Source organism: Herpailurus yagouaroundi, unplaced genomic scaffold, assembly GCF_014898765.1.
Source record: "Herpailurus yagouaroundi ecotype Mexico unplaced genomic scaffold, PumYag 28, whole genome shotgun sequence".
NCBI lineage: Eukaryota > Metazoa > Chordata > Mammalia > Carnivora > Felidae > Herpailurus > Herpailurus yagouaroundi.
Genome location: NW_024412376.1, coordinates 67,841,202 through 67,859,762, shown reverse-complemented (window position 1 = coordinate 67,859,762; position 18,561 = coordinate 67,841,202). Strand labels below are relative to the sequence as shown.

Here is an 18,561-nt window from a genome sequence, read left to right as displayed (position 1 = left end):
AATTTATTTTTTAGGTATTTCATACCATTGCCTTCCACTCCTCATCAGTATTCCTTGCCCAATATGGTTCTCACTCCTGCCTCTATAAAGTTTCCTCTATCTCAGATGCCTACTTTTATTACCCTCCTCCTTCAAGGCTCTACCCAAATCCTATGTCCCCTTGATACAGACTTCCCCACTTGCCATGGTCTCTTTTCTTGTCTCATTACAGTCATTTGTCTCTAATCAGCAACCATATATTATTGTCATGCTAGTCACTGTATCTATAATTTTGGACGCTTTAAAAATTCACTATGTTGACCATTTATGTTTTAAATAGAAAGATAGTTACCCCATAAATATTTGAATGAATGACAGAGGTACCCTAAACATTTGAATGAATAATTACAATATATAATTTACAGGATAAATATCCTATTTATAAGTATCCTATTTATCCTACAAAACATCCTACAGGTATACTCCAGAATGTATTATTCATAAAGATAAACATATATTATTCAAAGTACTGTTCGCTGCTAATTTCATGGGTGAATATCACAGGATCTTAGAGCCAGAATGTTCTTGGTGATCATTTATTCTAACCTTATCATTTTACTTAGAAGGTACTGGGGCCAAAGTGACACAATTTATAAGAGGTAGAGGTGCAGTGAACCCTTTCAGCCTGCCTTATGGATAGTACCTTTCTTAATCTTTTTTTTTTTGTATTCTATGATATTTCCAGGACCATAAGACTCTAATAAACTTCTGCTCTAAGAAGCCCTCATTTTTCTTTCTTGTTATTTTTCAAAAGCTACTACATTTTTCTAAGATTAGTAAGACTTTAAAGGGATTTGAAACTATAGCATGACAAGGTATTTCATGAAGTTTTAGTTATTTTCATTGATTAAAAAAAACACTTATATAGTACTTTTTTCATGTAATTAATGAGCTCTTTTCCAAAAATCAGAATCTAATGTCTTAATTGGAGCACTTAATGAAATATGTCCAAACTTCTTTGAATTTTCAGTATATGTAGTTAAATACATACGCAGTGTGTGTGCATTACATGATGTGGCAGTGTGTGGCTCCAGTGACCTCTTTGGGGTCTTAGTTATATATTACAGAGTTTGATGCAAAGCTCGATGAATAAAAGGAAATTTCTTGTTAGCCCAGTGTATTTTCTATACAAAGGATAGAGACAGTGTGTTCAGTGGAGCCCTTTTCCTGTTTCTGTCCCTCCCATGTCCTCATCCAGATCTGGGCAAAAGAAAAAGAGGTTTTTGTGCTAACCATACACTATGGGAGAAACAAAAAGGCTTTCTTACCAACCATACACCAGTCCATCTGCCTAACAGCTTGCCATTTGTGCCAATCAGCAGGACAAAACCTTGCTCACTTAATGCTGCAGAATGAGTGTATGATATCCTATTCTATTTTATTCTGCTTTTCAGACTATATTTTCTGTGAGTCCTGATCAAGTGATACAAATGCGCTGCAATGGTGACATAAACTATCGACTGAGACTGGAAAAGTAGCTGAACACCATCTTTTCTTCTTTTTTATGGTGCTTCTATTGGAACAGTCTGAGGAAAGCATATACAGCATGAGTTTTATCATGAAGCTTCACAGACACTTTCAAAGGACCGTTATTCTGCTTGCCACATTTTGTATGGTGAGCATTATTATTTCTGCATATTACCTGTACAGTGGCTACAAACAGGAAAATGAACCCTCTGAGCTAATGTCAGAAGTAGACTGTGGGGACTTCCAGCACCCACCATACAGGCTCATGGAAGTCAAGACAATGAAGCTTTCTGATGCCCCGAAGACAGACCCCACAGTCCTGGTGTTTGTGGAGAGCCAATACTCATCACTTGGTCAAGACATAATTATGATTCTAGAATCCAGTAGATTCCAGTATCACATTGAAATTGCTCCTGGAAAGGGGGATCTCCCAGCACTTATAGAAAAAGCGAAAGGCAAATATATTCTCGTTATTTATGAGAATATATTAAAGTATATAAACATGGACTCTTGGAACCGAAGCCTGTTAGATAAATACTGTGTGGAATATGGTGTGGGTGTCATTGGATTCCACAAAACTAGTGAGAAGAGCTCACAGAGCTTTCAGTTAAAAGGTTTCCCTTTTTCCATATACGGAAATCTTGCAGTAAAAGATTGTTGTATTAATCCTCATTCTCCATTGCTTCGTGTGACCAAATCTTCCAAACTTGAAAAAGGTTCTTTACCTGGAACTGACTGGACAGTGTTCCAGATTAATCACTCAGCCTACCAACCGGTAATATTTGCCAAAGTAAAGACCCCAGAAAACCTTTCTCCTCCTATCTCTAAAGGTGCTTTTTATGCCACTGTCATACATGACTTGGGACTTCATGATGGAATTCAAAGAGTTTTTTTTGGCAACAACTTGAACTTTTGGTTGCACAAGCTCATCTTCATAGATGCTGTCTCCTTCTTGTCAGGAAACAGGCTGACACTGTCCTTGGACAGGTATATTCTTGTGGATATTGATGATATTTTTGTGGGAAAGGAGGGGACAAGAATGAACACCAATGACGTTAAGGTAAGGCTTTTTATCTCAAAGTTTCAAAGTTTAGGTTATCTCTCAGTAGGTTTACCAACTGTCTTGGATTTTCTGGGGCTATGGGATTTCCCAGGACGTGGGATTTTCATTTTATTGGAATGTCTTAGGCAAACTGGGATGAATTGTCTACCCTCAGCTATATTTGAGATATAGGGCTATTTCTCTCTGAATTAAGAAAAATGAAAGCTGTGCTAAAGGATTGAGTGTGGCAGGATCCTGAAGTGTTTTTCTATGTGTATGTAAAACTAGAGTAAAAACCAACTTGTTTACTTAACTTTCCAGAAACTATCTACCTTAGAAAACTCTTACTAAGACTTTAGTTCATTTAAATATGAAATCAAAGTGAATTTGTTTTAATGAAAATAAATACTCCCACAAATTTTCAAGAATTAAATATCTCATAAGTAGCAAGTTCAGATATTTTTGGAAGTCAAATGTGCAACTCATTTTCTCTTATATTTTTTTGAAACTGAAAATCAGCACTACTAAATATGGAGAGCTATGAATATACAAGCTTACTTATTCGTATATAAACATAAGGATTTAAATTAAGTTTCAGAATTCATTGAACACTTCTGGTACATATATGAAGCCCATTATGCTCATTTAAATGCTATTCAATTTTTTTATTGTGTAAAACTACTGCCCTTAAATAGAAAACACTTATTTGAAGATAGTTGATTGTGAATGAATTGTGTTATATAAACAATGGGTTGTTTAATGTTAATAAAATTTAAAATGAAAATAATCTATACTTATCTTACTTTCCCACTCAAAATACTCTAGGTTTCTATCTTCCTTGTACTGCATAATGATTTCTCATAAAAGTAAAAGGAGAGATTTTGATACATATTTTTTAAAATTCTGTACATCTTTGACCTTCTGGTAAAATACAAAGGACTAAATCAGATGGAAAAAAAATCTTGAAAACTGCATTCTTTTCTATAGACACTATACATCTGGCAAATAATAGTAATGTTCATCACACTAGTTAAATGAGCTAAGAATACCAGAGGGACCATTAAATGTTACAAGAGTGTGTGAAAACTGAAAAGAAAAAAATCCATATTTTTAACAATATTTTAGACTCTTCTTTTTAACTCAGTAAAAAGGAATTAATAAAGAAGTTGTACCTAAGTTTTCATTAAGTCTTATGAAATATGCTTTGAAAATTGTAGCTAAATTAAAACCAAGTTAGTAGTTTAAACATTATGCACTTGAAAATTACAAACAATATATAATTCTCTTCCAATATTTTCATTTCAAAATATTATGATAAAAATGTTTTTAAAGTTTTATTTCTGAAGTATAATTCTTTAAAACTGGCAAGATATGTTCTTATGCCATTTAAACATGTGCTAGATACATCTCTGAGTTTTATATGCAAACCTACTATATGCCTAAAGTTATACAAAATATAAAACGCCTTTAGTACTCTCAAGGTTAAGCCATTTTTAAGGGGTATAAAAAATTAAACACATTACAATTGAACACATTTAATAAGAATTCAGCATGTACAAAATATTTAATGAATTTCTTATTTATGTGGGAATATATTTTCTAACCAATCTGAAGGCTTAAAGGAAAGTATATTTAGAATTATTTGAGCTTTTAAACTACTTGTAAGTTATATCTGTGATTGAGCATCAAAACATTAATTCATTGTATGCAGTTACCCTGAGAGTCTAAACATTTTTTCTTTCTTTCTTTTTCTTTCTTTCTTTCTTTCTTTCTTTCTTTCTTTCTTTCTTTCTTTCTTTCTTTCTTTCTTTTTTCCTTCCTTCCTTCCTTCCTTCCTTCCTTCCTTCCTTCCTTTCTTCCTTTCTTTCATTTATTCATTCTGTAACTAGTTATTAAGCATATACTACATGTGAAGTATTTTTGATAATATGTAGGTAGAATCATAAGCCATAGCCCCATTCCTTTGGAAGGCGGGGGTGGGGTGGGGGGGGCGCGCCTGGGTGGCTTAGTCGGTTAAGCGTCCGACTTCGGCTCAGGTCACGATCTCGCGGTCCGTGAATTCGAGCCCCGCGTCGGGCTCTGGGCTGATGGCTCGGAGCCTGGAGCCTGCTTCCGATTCTGTGTCTCCCTCTCTCTCTGCCCCTCCCCCGTTCATGCTCTGTCTCTCTCTGTCTCAAAAATAAATAAAAACGTTAAAAAACAATTTTTTTTTTTTAAAAAGAAGAGAGGGTGGGGGAAGGATAGTAATAAAGCCCAGAAAGCACATAGTTGGTGATTGGGTTGACCATCTACCTGCTCAGTAACTGATTGGGCCATACCACATGCCAGGCACAGAGGCACACACTGGGGATACAAAGGTAAATAAGCATTACTCCTCTCTTAAGAAGTGTATAGTCTTGGGGGTGGGTGTGGGGCGCTGATAAGTAGGTAATAGTTTGCTTGTGGTAAATACAATAGTAAAGGTGTCTACATGGGTTTATATAAGTAATGCTGTGGGAAACACTATACTATGTGCTATGTACCTGAAACTATTAAGTTCTATTAAGTAGGATTTTGAGGCCAGGCTAGAGCAATATGATGATTTGGGAGGCTATAGCAGTGATATTTCAGACAAAAGGAAATTTCTTGAAACTAGGAAATGATAAAGAATGGAGAGAGAAGGACCAATTGAACTATTTAGGAGGTAAAATTGAACAACTTACTTGATCAGTGGAGATGAAAAAGAATATAATCAAGGATAACATTAAAATTTTTAGCACAGGTGAATTATAGTTGGTTATTACAATGACAAAGAGGAGAGAGCAAGAAGATCATAGTGAAGGTAATTAAAAGGCCATATTAAAAATGCTACATTATCGAAGTGCCTCTGAGATATACAGGTACAGATGTTTAGCAGGTAGTTGGCTCAAAAGAGAAGTCTGGATAGCAAGTATAGTTTCTATCTAGGGAAGGGCTCAAAGCATGAAAGTATGTGAGATCATCCAGGGAAAGGGTTTATAGAATAATAAGGGAAGAAGACTGAGTATGGAATCTTAAGAAAAAGCATCTTTCAGAAAACAAGTGGAGAGAGATGATCTCATTAATCAGAGTCAAAAAGAATAGTATCAGAGACTAAGAAACCATGATGTTATACAGTAGTCCTCCCTTATCTATGGTTTTGTTTTCCATAGTTTTAGATACCAGCAGTCAACCATGGTCAGGAAGCAGATGATCCTCCTGACTCAAGGTCATGAGGTCAGTAATAGCCTAACATACATCACAATGCCTACGTCGTTCACCTCACTTCATCTCCTTGCTAGGCATTTTGTCATCTCACATCATCACAAGAAGGATGAGGACAGTACAATAAGATATTTTGAGAGAGAGAGAGAGAGAGAGAGAGAGAGAGAGAGAGAGAGAGACCACATTCACCTAACTTTTATTGCAGTATATTTTTATAATTATTCTATTGTATTATTGTTGTTAATCTTTTCCTGTGCCTAATTTATAAATTAGATTTTATCATAGGGATGTATGTATACGAAAAAAAATAGATAGGGTTTGGTACTATCTGCAATTTCAGGCATCCACTGTTGGTTTTGGAATGTGTCCCCCATGGGTAAGGTGGACTACTGTATAAGCCTTGGGGATAAAGAACTTCAAGGAGGGTGTGATCAGCAGTATAAAATCCAGCAGCAGAGGCCACTGAGGTAAGGACTGGCAAGTCTCCTTGGTAAAAGATGAAGGTTATTGGAGATTCTGGCAAACTCCAGGGGAATGCAACCATTGAGGCAGAGGCATAGTTGCAGCAAGTTCAGGAGTAAATTGGAGCGTTAAGACATGGAGAAGAAGAGTATGGAATACTCAGTGGAGAAATTTTGATGTGAAGGCAAGAAGAGAAATTAGATGGAGGGAGAACTGGAGTTAGGGTGACCAACCATCCTGGTTTCCCTGGACTGAGAGCATTCAGTGCTAATACTGAGTCCCAGGCAAACTGGGATGATAGGTCTCCCTAACTAACTCGGGTAAGGGAGACTTTACCATACCTTTTTTCCTACGAAGAGAGATCAAAGAGCATCTGATCTAGGAAAAGGTTGTGGATATGGTAATTAAAAGTATGTAATTAATAGAAATATTTTTAATCAAGTTCTTTTATTTCATTATTACCACTTATGAAAAGTATTCTATTTTCCCTATTTGAATTATTAGGAAAATTGAAAGGAATGTGAGAAAATTAAAGGTGACATGATATGTTTTCTGCAAAATTAGAAGGATGGTGCATAGCACATACATTTTAATTATTATACTAATCATTTCAAAAGTGTTATTTTTTTTTGTTATGTGGAACCAAAAACAAAATGTGTTTCCTTATTGAATTGGAAAATTAGAATTAGCAATGTAATATCAGTCTTTACCTATTTACGTGCTAAATAATACAAGCACTTTATAAAGAGCCTCAAAGTGATAAAAGAAACTGAAATGGCACAAAATAAATGACTCTTCATGAGGAAGAAAAAAATTCAGACCTAAGGTGTTGTCCTTATTAGTTGCAGAATTGATAAGCTCCAAGCCATAGCCCTTAAAGAATGAAGGAACATATAGTTTAGATAATTAATACGTTCTTCAAAAGTGTCGATACTAATTTCAGTCCCATTGAAGTCAGAAAAAGGGGTGTGTGTGTGTTTTATTGAACTGTGTGGACAAGACTTGTCTCAAATTCACCATGGACTAGTTTTGTGATATTCCTAGCTGCTAGTGTTCTAGGACCTGTCCTTAGACTTCCTGAGACCAAGTATGCAGAAAGGGTTTTGGCTAGGGAAAGTGGTGTATAAATAGATGTTTCTACCATAAAAGCATTTTAAAGCTATAGATGAAAGCACAGCTTGACCAAGTGAACATTAACAATTCACATTCTCCCTGAGAAGAAGAGTGAATTCACTCTTGGCCTAAGATCCATTATACCTTTAGACTTAGACCACAGCCTATAACATTTCACTGCTAAGACTGTTGCGAAGTAGAAGAGGGAAGGGGGCCTTTCAAAGTATTACTGAACTCTCTGCAGCTATACTCTCAACAAACCAAAGAGCTATGCAGAACTCTCTTCCTCCTGTGTTTCAGCCTCCTCCTATTAAGGTAAGCACACGTTGTCTTTTTGACAAACTTTCTAACATCCATGAGAAAATGAGGAACCAGCCCAGGCATATCAGCACACTAGAGGTGCCTATAGTGTGATTGGAGGCACTCAGCACCCCCTTCCACCTCCACGGTACCCCCAGTCTTTTCCACTAGTCTCTTATGTGTCCAACCTTAATTTGGCTGTTGTAGATTGCCCCTTAAAAAATCTACTAAAAGTGGCCTTAAGAGAGGGCAGTTCTTAAATCTTTAATACGATGTCATCAGTGACTTTATCATTATTTTCCTCAGTAACTAAAGATCGCAGAGTGCCTAGGGAAAAGAAAGTGCTGAAAATAGAAGTAAGAAAAGCCATAAAGGTCTGAGAAATAAGTGGTATCAGGCTCAGAAGACAGACTTGTCTGACTTCTCAGTGTTGCTAGGGGCCGACCCCTGGAGGCTGTAATTGGAGTGTAAAGGTGATCTCTATGCTGTCTGACTTCACTCTCATAAGAATATTCCCTACCCTAGCTAAAGTAAACCCAGAGGCTTCATAAAATCATTGAAAAAGAATCTAACATACCAAATGTCTGGAGGTGGGGGGGAGGCAACTGCAATCAATTATCCTGTCATACATAAAAATAGAAAGGAAACAAAAATTTCTCCAGATAGTTCACTATTTATAGTGCTCTGAATGGATGTCAGAACCGACATAGCACCAATGCCCCCTCTCCTGGACTCTCATATTTTTCTAATTCCTTTCTATTTTCTCTTATGTTCCTTATCTTTTATTTGCTGATTTTCATTCTAATTGCAATTTGCTCTGTTGTCTGCTTGAAACTAAAAATACTTTAAATTTGCCAGAATCACTTTATTGGATATAATATTGCTTGTGTACTTGACAAAAACAAATATTTTCCAGTTAAAGTATATCTATTAGTTCAACCTTGTTACCTGTGTTGTTCAAATCTTCTGTATTCTTACTGTTCTCATCTTTTTCTGGAGGTTGGGGAAGGAACAGGGTGTACTACTTGATGTTACCAAAGGAGGTGTGTTTAATTCTTCAACTCTGATAGTGGATTGTAAATATTTCCTTGTGTTTCTGTCAATTATCACCTTATATATTTTAAAGCTATGTTATTTAAGTGTATATATACATATATGCACATTTATATTTACATAATATTTATACATTAGTTTAATATTTTATCATTCTGTCGTTACCTTAATACTGACATAACTTTTTGGGGTTTACTATTTGAAAATTATACATTATCTCCTTTTTATATTTGTTCTCTCTTCTCTGTCTTTATATTATAAATTAGTTTAAAAAACAACTTGTCAATTTTCTTTTTATCTACTTTGTCAGTATTTGTCTTTTAGTTAACAAGATCAATCTACATACACTTAATTTGTGTATGGATTAATTTGAGCTATCTTAGTTTGTGCTTTATATTTGTCCCACTTGTTCTGTTTCTTCTTTTTCTCCTTTGTTTTTTATTGCCTTTATTATCAATTTCCTTCTTTTTTCTACCCACTCCTGATTTGAAATGTATATATTTTATTTCTGTTCTTCTATTAGTTTCTCCAGACATTTAAACATATGTGCTAAACAAATGCTAATATTAACCAGTATCTTCACACCTCAGTCAAAAACTACAAAGTACTGTATCTCCAATCATGTCTACCCTACTCTGGCTGATGAGCCATTATTACTTGTTTTGGACATTAACTGTATTGTTGTTGTTGTTTAATCCAAGACTTTAGACATTATTATTTTTACCACCATGGAAATTTTATTAGTTTGGCCTACTCCTTTTTGGGAGAGAAGGCAGAATGGGACCATTAACATAGAAATTAGATCATGTCCTTCTGCTCAGAACCCTCCAGTGACTTCTAATCTTACCCACACTTAAAGCCTAAATTCTCACAATCTTTTATAGCCTCTCACTCTGCTGTAACTTCTGTAGCCTCCTTGCTGTTCCCAGCTCCTGCTTCGCGGTTTTGCACTCACTATTCTTTCTGCCTAAAATGGTTTTCTCCAAAATCGGTGCATGGCTCTCTTTCTCACTTCCTTGGGTTCTTTACTCAATGTTACTTTCTCAGTGAAGTATTCTCTGACCATTCTTTTTAAAATGGCAACCCCTAAACCTCCCCATCTTTTCCTGCTAATTTTTCTCCATAGAACTTACGATCACACTCATGTGCTCACCAAGATCTCACACAGGCTCACCAGGACAACTGTGTATCTCTTCCCCTGTGACATAGCCAGCAGTTGGAAATTTAGCATGGAGGTAGCATTTATACCGCAGAAATTGGCAAATGTACAGATTCAGGCTTTTTTTTTTCCCTAAAGAGCCAGTTAGTAAAGGTTTAACAACATACTACTACTACTACTGAATATACCGTATATATTTAGTTATTCATGTTGGTTTTTGACTTTGGCTACTAAAATATAAGCTCCGTGAGGGTAAGATTTTTTCGTCTGTTCTGTTCACTGAGGTATTCCCTTAATTGTGCCTGGGTCAGTATATATTTGTTGAATGAATGAATCTCATTCTTCTTGAAGCACATCCTTTAGAACTTCTTTTAAGTCAATTTATTTAGATTTAGAGTTGATTCATGGTAAACGCTCTCAGATATTTTTATGGAATGTAAATGCCTTTATTCAGCCTCGTCTTTGAAAAATAGTTTTCTTGAGTTTATAATGCTTAGTTAACAGTTCCTTCCTATTTGACCCTTATGGCTCATCCTAGGAAGATTAGGGATCCCTAGAAGTCACCTGAATGCATATGCTAGTGGAATATGTCAGAATCCACTGGTCCCTAATTATTTTACAATTGTCAAAAACTTAGGCAATTTGGGACTGTTCTTATGAATGTATATGAAGTATTTCTTTCTTTTTTAGTTTGGTGGAAAACATTTATAAGTTTGATATAATGTGATTTATCATATACAGGAAAATATATCACTCTCAACATTATTATCGAACTCTAATAGCCATAGTGTGCTAGCAGTTATACAAAAAATTATCTGGAAATAGTTTTTGGCAATACTGTAACATAAGGAAATAAGATAATAGTTTAGGCAAAGGGAAAAACTATTCCATATCCATTATCAACATACACTTAATACATTTTGTTAAACTTGTTAAATTGTGAGATTGAATATATTTCTATTACTATTAATATTAAGGAGTTATTTGTTGCCCACTAACATTCTAAAGCAATGAGTTCTAAATCATTTAAAGGAGACAAATACTATTGCTGAACACCACATGAATGTATAAACAGAATATTGGTGACTAGTTACATTTTTAAAGGCCTGATACCACGAGTCCTTTCCAAGCATGACAAAGAGCAGAGCCATCATACATGGTACTAGAGCTCAACTGGGCAATGGCAGCTCCACACACTAGACCAGCAGATTAGAAGGTAAAATCTCTGAGTAAAGACCTAGATTCTGGAGAGATTCAATTCAGTTCAGAAAATTATTAACATCTATCCTGTCAAAGTGCTGGGATAGGGATTTCAAGGGCAACATTGATGAATAATGAAAGAAACATTCTTTTATAAAGGAAGTAAGAAAACAAAGAAGATTTTGCTATTTACCAGTTACTGGGTTGTGTCCTTCTCTGGACTGAGAGTTGAGTTATTAGAGTTTTAATTTTTTTAATATTTCATAATTCTAAGAAGTAAATCAAAATATAAAGGGATCTTCTTTTGTATTTCTGTGATGATGGCTTATAATGTTAGGCCTATGAAAGATGCAGTTATTTTATAATGATTTGCTTAGGGTACTTCTCTATTCCCCAGACAGGTAATACTTGTTGAGTTCATACATTGTTTTAAGTATTTTACACTTGTTGTCATTTCACACTCACAAAAATCCTATAAAACAATGACTATAATAAGTACCATCACTTTATATAAAGAAACAGATTCATATATTATGACTAACTTGCCTAAGATCTTACAATTAGCAAGTGGCAGTTCCAGAATACAAAATGCAGGTCTACCTGGCTCCAAAGGCTGAGCTTTTCCACTTCGTGTTGCTTCCCAGCTGTGTCCTAACACAGTACTGATGTCCATATCAAATCCTTCCTTCCAAATTCTACTTTATAGTAAATTACATCCATGACAAGTCTGTTATAGCCTAATGGGCCATATCTGAAACTTTGCTGTGGATTTAATTATAAATATGGAACAAAACTTAGTATCAACCACTTCTTGGAAGGCCTTGGCCTTTATAACTGCAATAATATGGATAAGGTAGAATTTACTTTAAGATTTGAGTTAACAGTATCCTCTTTCTAGGTATTTTTGCCTGCAATTCTGGTAACTGTTACCAGTTTAGCAGTTTATAGTGAATTAGGGTGGCATAGTGACAGATATTTTTGGTACTAGATTAATTAAATAACAGAAATTGTCCATAATTTAGATAATTTAACTTTTTTCGCTCTGTATGTACTCAGATTTTACAGTCCCTATAATGTTTTAATATGCTTTACACAGGCCTTTTAGCGTTTTTTTAAGTGCACAAAAGAAAAAACAAAAGAAAAGATGAAGAAAATTCTGGTATATTGTCTCAGTCTCTGAGAAACATGAACCAATAGCTAAAGCACTTTTTTTATTCTTAACTTTTATAGGCCATTTCTGCATAATGCAACTGTAGCCTGGGATACTAAAGAGATTTTAAAATCATAATGTTGATATAAAATAAATTATTAGATATACTTGACAATTTATGGACTGTTTATAGACAAAGGAAATGTCATCAACTTATTTTATTAAACTTCTAAGTGGACTAAATTTTTAAGAGTATTAAAATTTACTGATTTGGTTCATGTTGGAATTTTACCTTAAAAGATTAGGTACTTTTTCATTTTCATCTTAAATTACAATGATTATAAATAATATTAGTAATTAATTACACCAATTACTAAAAATCTGTGTATTTGTTTTCTATTGCTGCTGTAGCGAATTACCACCAACTTAGTGGCATTTATTATTTTATAGTTCTGAAGGCCAGAGGTCCAACATGGGTCTCACTGGGCTAAGTATAAGATGTGGGCAGGGCAGTGGCCCTTTCTGGAGGCCCTGGGAAAGAATCCCTTGCCTCACCTTTTTCATCTTCTATAGTCCACCCGCATTCCTTGGCTCATGTTCCCTTCCTTCATCTTCAAAGTAAGCAGTGTTCTATCTCTCTCTGCATTTCCTTCATAGCCACATGTCCCTCTGGCTAAAACCGGGAAGGTTTTCCACTTTTAAGGACCCATGTGATTAGATTGGCCCACCCAGATAATCTCCATCTCAAGATTCATCTGCAGAATCCTTCTCACCAAAAAAAAAGTAACATATTTACAGGCTCCAGGAATTAGGACTCAGACATCTTGGTGAGGGAGAGGAGAGGTTTTTTTTCTGCCTACCACAAGTTATGCTCTTCATGTAATCATGCCAGTAATTCTTATAGCTACTCAGTCCCCCAACTGATTTTACTACTGTTCTCACTGGGACATGAAATTTTTATGACATATATATAATCAAATAATTCATTTAGCTCTCTGAGCCAATAGTAATTAATTGAGGACAATTAAATTATTGTGGTTTTAAACTCATCATATCCCTTACACTCTAAAAGTTAACATGGGAGAACAAATAACCCTTTCTTCATTTGGGTAGTTTAAGAAATTTAGCTCCCAAAGATTGCTCAGTAGGAGCCAGTTAGGTGACTATCATCAATTTACTACTTTTTTCTAGAAGTGCATCCATTATTAGACTAATTAAAAAACAAATTTAAAAGTCATAAGGACTACCACACAGTTACTAAAGCACTGGTCGCCTCTTTCATTATGCTTTTTATTTTTTCTCTTTTCATTTTATCTTATCTTACATTCACCTCAGATTTAGTACTTTTATTTTATCAGCCTTTCTCTCTTTGGAATCCCTACCCTAATTACCCTAATCCAAAAAGTAGGGAGATCTATTGCATGTGTTTATCCCTTCTCCCTTTTGCTACCCTGCTTTGATTCTCTGGTGTTTGGATTTGTATAGCATTGCTTCTTTTCTCCCAATTTAGATTTACATATTTATTTTTACGTAACTTTCTGTCTCTATTTTTCTTTCTCCAAACTATATATACTGAGTAGGAATAGCTTTCCAAAAAAAGAAAAAGAAAAAAAGAAGAAACATTGTTTGTAGAGATTAAACCAGCTGGTTGGGGCATTAAATCATCTATCCAAAAAAGAGCAGGGGAGGGGGGTGGTTCTTCACTATCTTTATCTTGAATGAAATAATCTAATACACCAAAACAACAGATAGCAGAGCCATTCCTTTCTTAGGAATCCTAAGGGATGAGGTATTTGAGTTCACCTAGAAAGACAACTTACTTGATACTCTCAAGTAATTGAATTGAGTGGTTTAGACAATAAGCTGTTCAAAGGTTAGAGTTGCTGTCATCAAGATAGTTAATAGCTGTGCCCTGCCAGACATGGATTTCTGACATACTGAAAAAATACCTTTAAGACATTTTGTGTAACATTTTAACAAAAATTATCTGACAATATTTTCAAAACCAAGAAGGTATTACAATGAAAATTCATTTTAACTCGTATATTTCCTTTGCCAAAAATAGTTTAGGTTAATATTCAAAAGATTTTTGCATAATTTGCTAATCTGCTATAGAAATGTAATAAGCATTTAAAGGGAGTAAAAGAGAGAAAACACTTTCCCAAACTTTATTATTTCTTATCTGATATAGGGCATTGTCAGTGATCTGACTGAGGGACACATGAACAATGAAAAAGGAAATCTGTAATTTTCAATCTCGTTAGAACTTCCTTACTGATGCTAGATCTCCAAAATCATTGTCACTTGCAACTTCACAAAAACTAATTTGTATTCATTCGTCATTCTCAGAGAAGACCCAGTTGTTCATTGTACTCAAAAAAGTTCTATTTCCCTAAATGGGATCAGTCTCTGATGGATGCCAGTGTCAGGAGGCTGTTCATCATCCTTTGGGATAATTCAGAGCAGAAGCAGAGGCCTAGCGTTCAATGCTGTGTACTTAGAAATTGACACAATGTCAATGCAACATCCCCAAGAACAAGGAGAGCCTAGGAAGATAATTAACTGCACATCTTTATTTTTAGGCCAGCAACAGTTTTCAGGCTATTTTAACTGAAAGTCTCTAAGGAGCAAAATCATTATTGGACTAACCCTTCAAGTCACCCACATATTGTCATATGTGGCATACTCCAATCCATATTCAACAGTTTGTATTTTTATTGTTGATGAGCCTAAAATACAGGTGTATTTAAAGTCATCGGTGATTAGTCAAGTTGTAATTTACAAATGAATAAAAATCAGGGTGCTACAGTATTTGTTTTAAAGAAACAATCCAAGAATTTACCATTAGTTGCATCTTAAACAGTCACTCAGAGATGTTTAGATGTATTTATTCACTTATCAAGATGAGACTATTTTCATGAGTTCCTAATTCACAGAAAGGCAAAATAATCATTTCAAAATGCTTGTTTAAAAAATGCAGATTTCCCATGGGGCACCTGGGTGGCTCAGTCATTGAGCATCTGATTCTTGATTTTGGCTCAGGTCATGATCCCAGGGTCGTGGGATCAAGCCCTGCATCCAGCTCTGCACTGAGCATAGAGCCTGATTGAGATTCTCTCTTACTCTCCTCTGCCCCTCTCCCCTGCTCATGCTCTCTCTCTCAAATAAAAAAATTTTAATGCAGATTTTCCAATCCTACACTCATAGATTTTGACTTGGTAGATCTAGGGAGAGCCCAGGAATGGGTATATTTAGTATGCCTACCTAGATGATTCAAATGCAGTTGTTAAACATGCCCATTTGGGGAAATACTGATTTAAATAAACTGGATTCAATATTATTGCAAAATACAAAGACATGGGTCCTATTACCTTTCTCTGTAGAGAAAATGATTTTATATAAAAAATATTTAATTCTACATATATATGCAAATATATAATGGAAAGAGATCATAACAGAATTAGAATTAATAGTTTTGTGACTAATTTCAACTTGATGCCAGAAGAATTCTTATTTTCGCTTATTTTTTAGCCATACCATACAGTAAGACTGCATGACAATATTTTAGCAAATGTGTATACATGTGAAACTTCTTGTGCAGATAGAGTAGATTCTACATGAAGGCACAGGAGCAGAGGATTTGAGGAAATGATTCCAACAAATAGATGGCTTAGTATGAGCTAGTAAGAAGACTAATGGACAATTTTAACAAAGTAAAGTAATTAAAGATGTATTGCTTCTGTGATCTTTCAGGAACTTGAATATCAGGTCAGTCAGAAGAAAGACTCCAGAGGTAAAGAGGTCCCTGAGCAGGAGGTTTAAGAACTAGGATAGGGAAGTGGTATTTGGGGGGGAGCAAAAGAACAGGGAGGAAAGAAGGACCAGGGCAGGGAGGGGGGATGTGTGGGGGGAGGGGGGAGAATGAGAAGGAAGTGTGGGATATATCCTTTTAAGTTTAACTGAATGTGCTTATAATGTGATATCAAAGAAATCACAGTTTTGGCTTGAATTATAGGTAGGACAGAGGTACCCCAGCTTGAATTATAGGTAGGATACAGGTTCCCCCAAAAATTGTTAACAAGGGGAATTTTTTTTAATGAAGAAAAGAAATTTTGTGTTAGGAAGCTCTAAACATTTGTCTCCAAGAAACTACAATTAGAGGGGGCTAGGTTTGTTTGTTTTGTCCAAAATGAAAATACATTTTCATTGTTTTCAAATATGTAAAATAATACATGCACTTTTTTCATTAATTTATTATTATTTTATTTTATTTCATTAATTTAAAAATTTTTAGATTTATGTAATTATGACAGTGTTAAGATGATCATATATGTTTATTGCCCATTTGTTTTTCTCTTTTAAGAATTTCCCATTGTCCATTTTTCCATTAGGATGTTAATTGTTGTTACTGATCTATACAGTACTATCTTTTCACAAAGAAAAAGACATGTACCAGTTGGAGGTGATGGTCCCTGCACTTTATTCCCCCCAATTTAACGTGTCAGAAATTATTTTCATTCATTTAATTAAAGTGAGGATTTAGTTTCCTTATGCTTACAGTCTCTGTAGTCAGTTATCACTTTCCCTTTTATTTCACAGTCCATGAATAGAACAGTATGTTTCTAATTTGATATATAACCTTCATGTATCAATATTCCCAGAAAACCTCATGAAAATTCTTATAATTAAATTAAAAGAAACTTGGGGCACCTGGCTGTCTCGGTCAGTAGAGCATGAGACTCTTGATCTCAGGGTCATAAAGTCATGAGTTCGAGCCCCATATTGGGCATAGAGTTTACTTAAAAAATAAAATAAAATAAAGGGGCACCTGGGTGGCTCAGTTGGTTAAGCGTCTGACTTCAGCTCAGGTCATGATCTCACGGTTCGTGGGTTTGAACCCCTTGTGGGGCTCTGTGCTGACAGCTCAGAGCCTGTAGCCTGCTAAGTCTCCCTCTCTGCCTGCCTCTCTTTTTCTCTCTCTCTTTCTGTCTCTCAAAAATAAACATTAAAAAAATTAAAAATAAAATATTTTTAAATACATTAAAAGAACCTCATTCATAGATAGGGAGAATGCATATGCAACCTCTTTCAGAAGATACCAAGTCACAGCACCCCACACACTGTCCCTGCAGTGACTGGCTCACTGACATGTAACAACTCAGAACCTCATTCTGCCCTATAAAGATGGGAATGGAAAAAATGCACCACGTTAGTCAGAGAGCCATTGTGAGAATGCAGTGAACCTATGAATGTGGAAACGTTACAAATTATAAATTATTATTTCTGGGCTTAGTTTCTTTTTCTGAGATAAGGGAGTTGGATTTAATCATTTCTAAGGTTTCTACAATTTCTAACTATGAATGTCTTTAAAGCACTACTAAGTTCCCAGCACCAACTAATCTGAACAGAGTAACTGTATAGTGAAATAGGGTGAGCAGAACATCCTTTTCCTGAGACAAGAATTCCACCATCGGCCCACCTGGTATGCTTTGCCTGACAGCTCTAATGAAGGGCATGTTGTGAGAAGGTGTGGGTGAGCTTTCTGACTTCAGCACGTCAGATGAGGGATATAATTCCAAGACACTCCGGTTTCCCTAAATAACCTACTATCCATCTATAACATAACTTATTAAATATCTAAAAGATCTTTATGTAATTATTTTCTACCATTTGTTGTTGCGATGCATCCCATAAGCTTACTTTTAATTTGAAATAAATTTCCCAGTCCCTAGCTCTTCCAAAATCTCTGATCATTTTGTTCTACCCTCAAACATTTCTAGACCTCAATCACTCTTCTCTTGGCTTTCACATTTTTATAGACTGAAAAGCTCGCTGTCATTTCTGATTATTTCTGATTATTTACTTTTCCTTGCCAGTTACATAGCTGAGCATAATATGTCTGCCGAAAAGAACATGGGAGCTAAAGTCAGATAGATCAACCTGAGTCCAGATCTTAACTCTGCCCTCTCTAGTGGAGTAACTCTGGGCAATTTTCTTAACCTCTCTCACCATCAGTTTCCATATTTGTAAAATGAGAACAATACCAACTTCGTAGCATGTGTGTTACCTGTGAGAGTTACTGTGGCTGTCAAATACTTAGTTCCAATATGCCCTAAGTAAATTTAAGCAGTTCATATTATAAACATACCATGAACTGGAAGAGAATATTTGAGCAGCACTCTGGAAAGAGTTCCAACATGAGTAAAATTAGTTCTTCTAAATAACGTCGAGGTATAAGAAAATGAGACCATTTGGCTCATCTACTCCAAAAATATTAATAGGTGTCTACTATGTGCCAGGCATTCTTGCAGGAGCTGGTGATATAGTGGTGGCCCAAACAGACAAGTTCACTGC

At 35.3% G+C, this 18,561-nt stretch overlaps 1 protein-coding gene across 1 annotated transcript in view; it reads left to right on the top strand.

The window, feature by feature from the left end:
- LOC121030571 (bifunctional heparan sulfate N-deacetylase/N-sulfotransferase 3-like) overlaps positions 1-18,561 on the top strand; it is a 182,416-nt gene that overhangs the window by 11,115 nt on the left and 152,740 nt on the right. The window contains 1 exon segment of the mRNA XM_040475111.1: positions 1,434-2,566. Within this exon segment, the coding sequence (XP_040331045.1) occupies positions 1,544-2,566 (1,023 nt within the window). The 5' untranslated portion in view covers positions 1,434-1,543.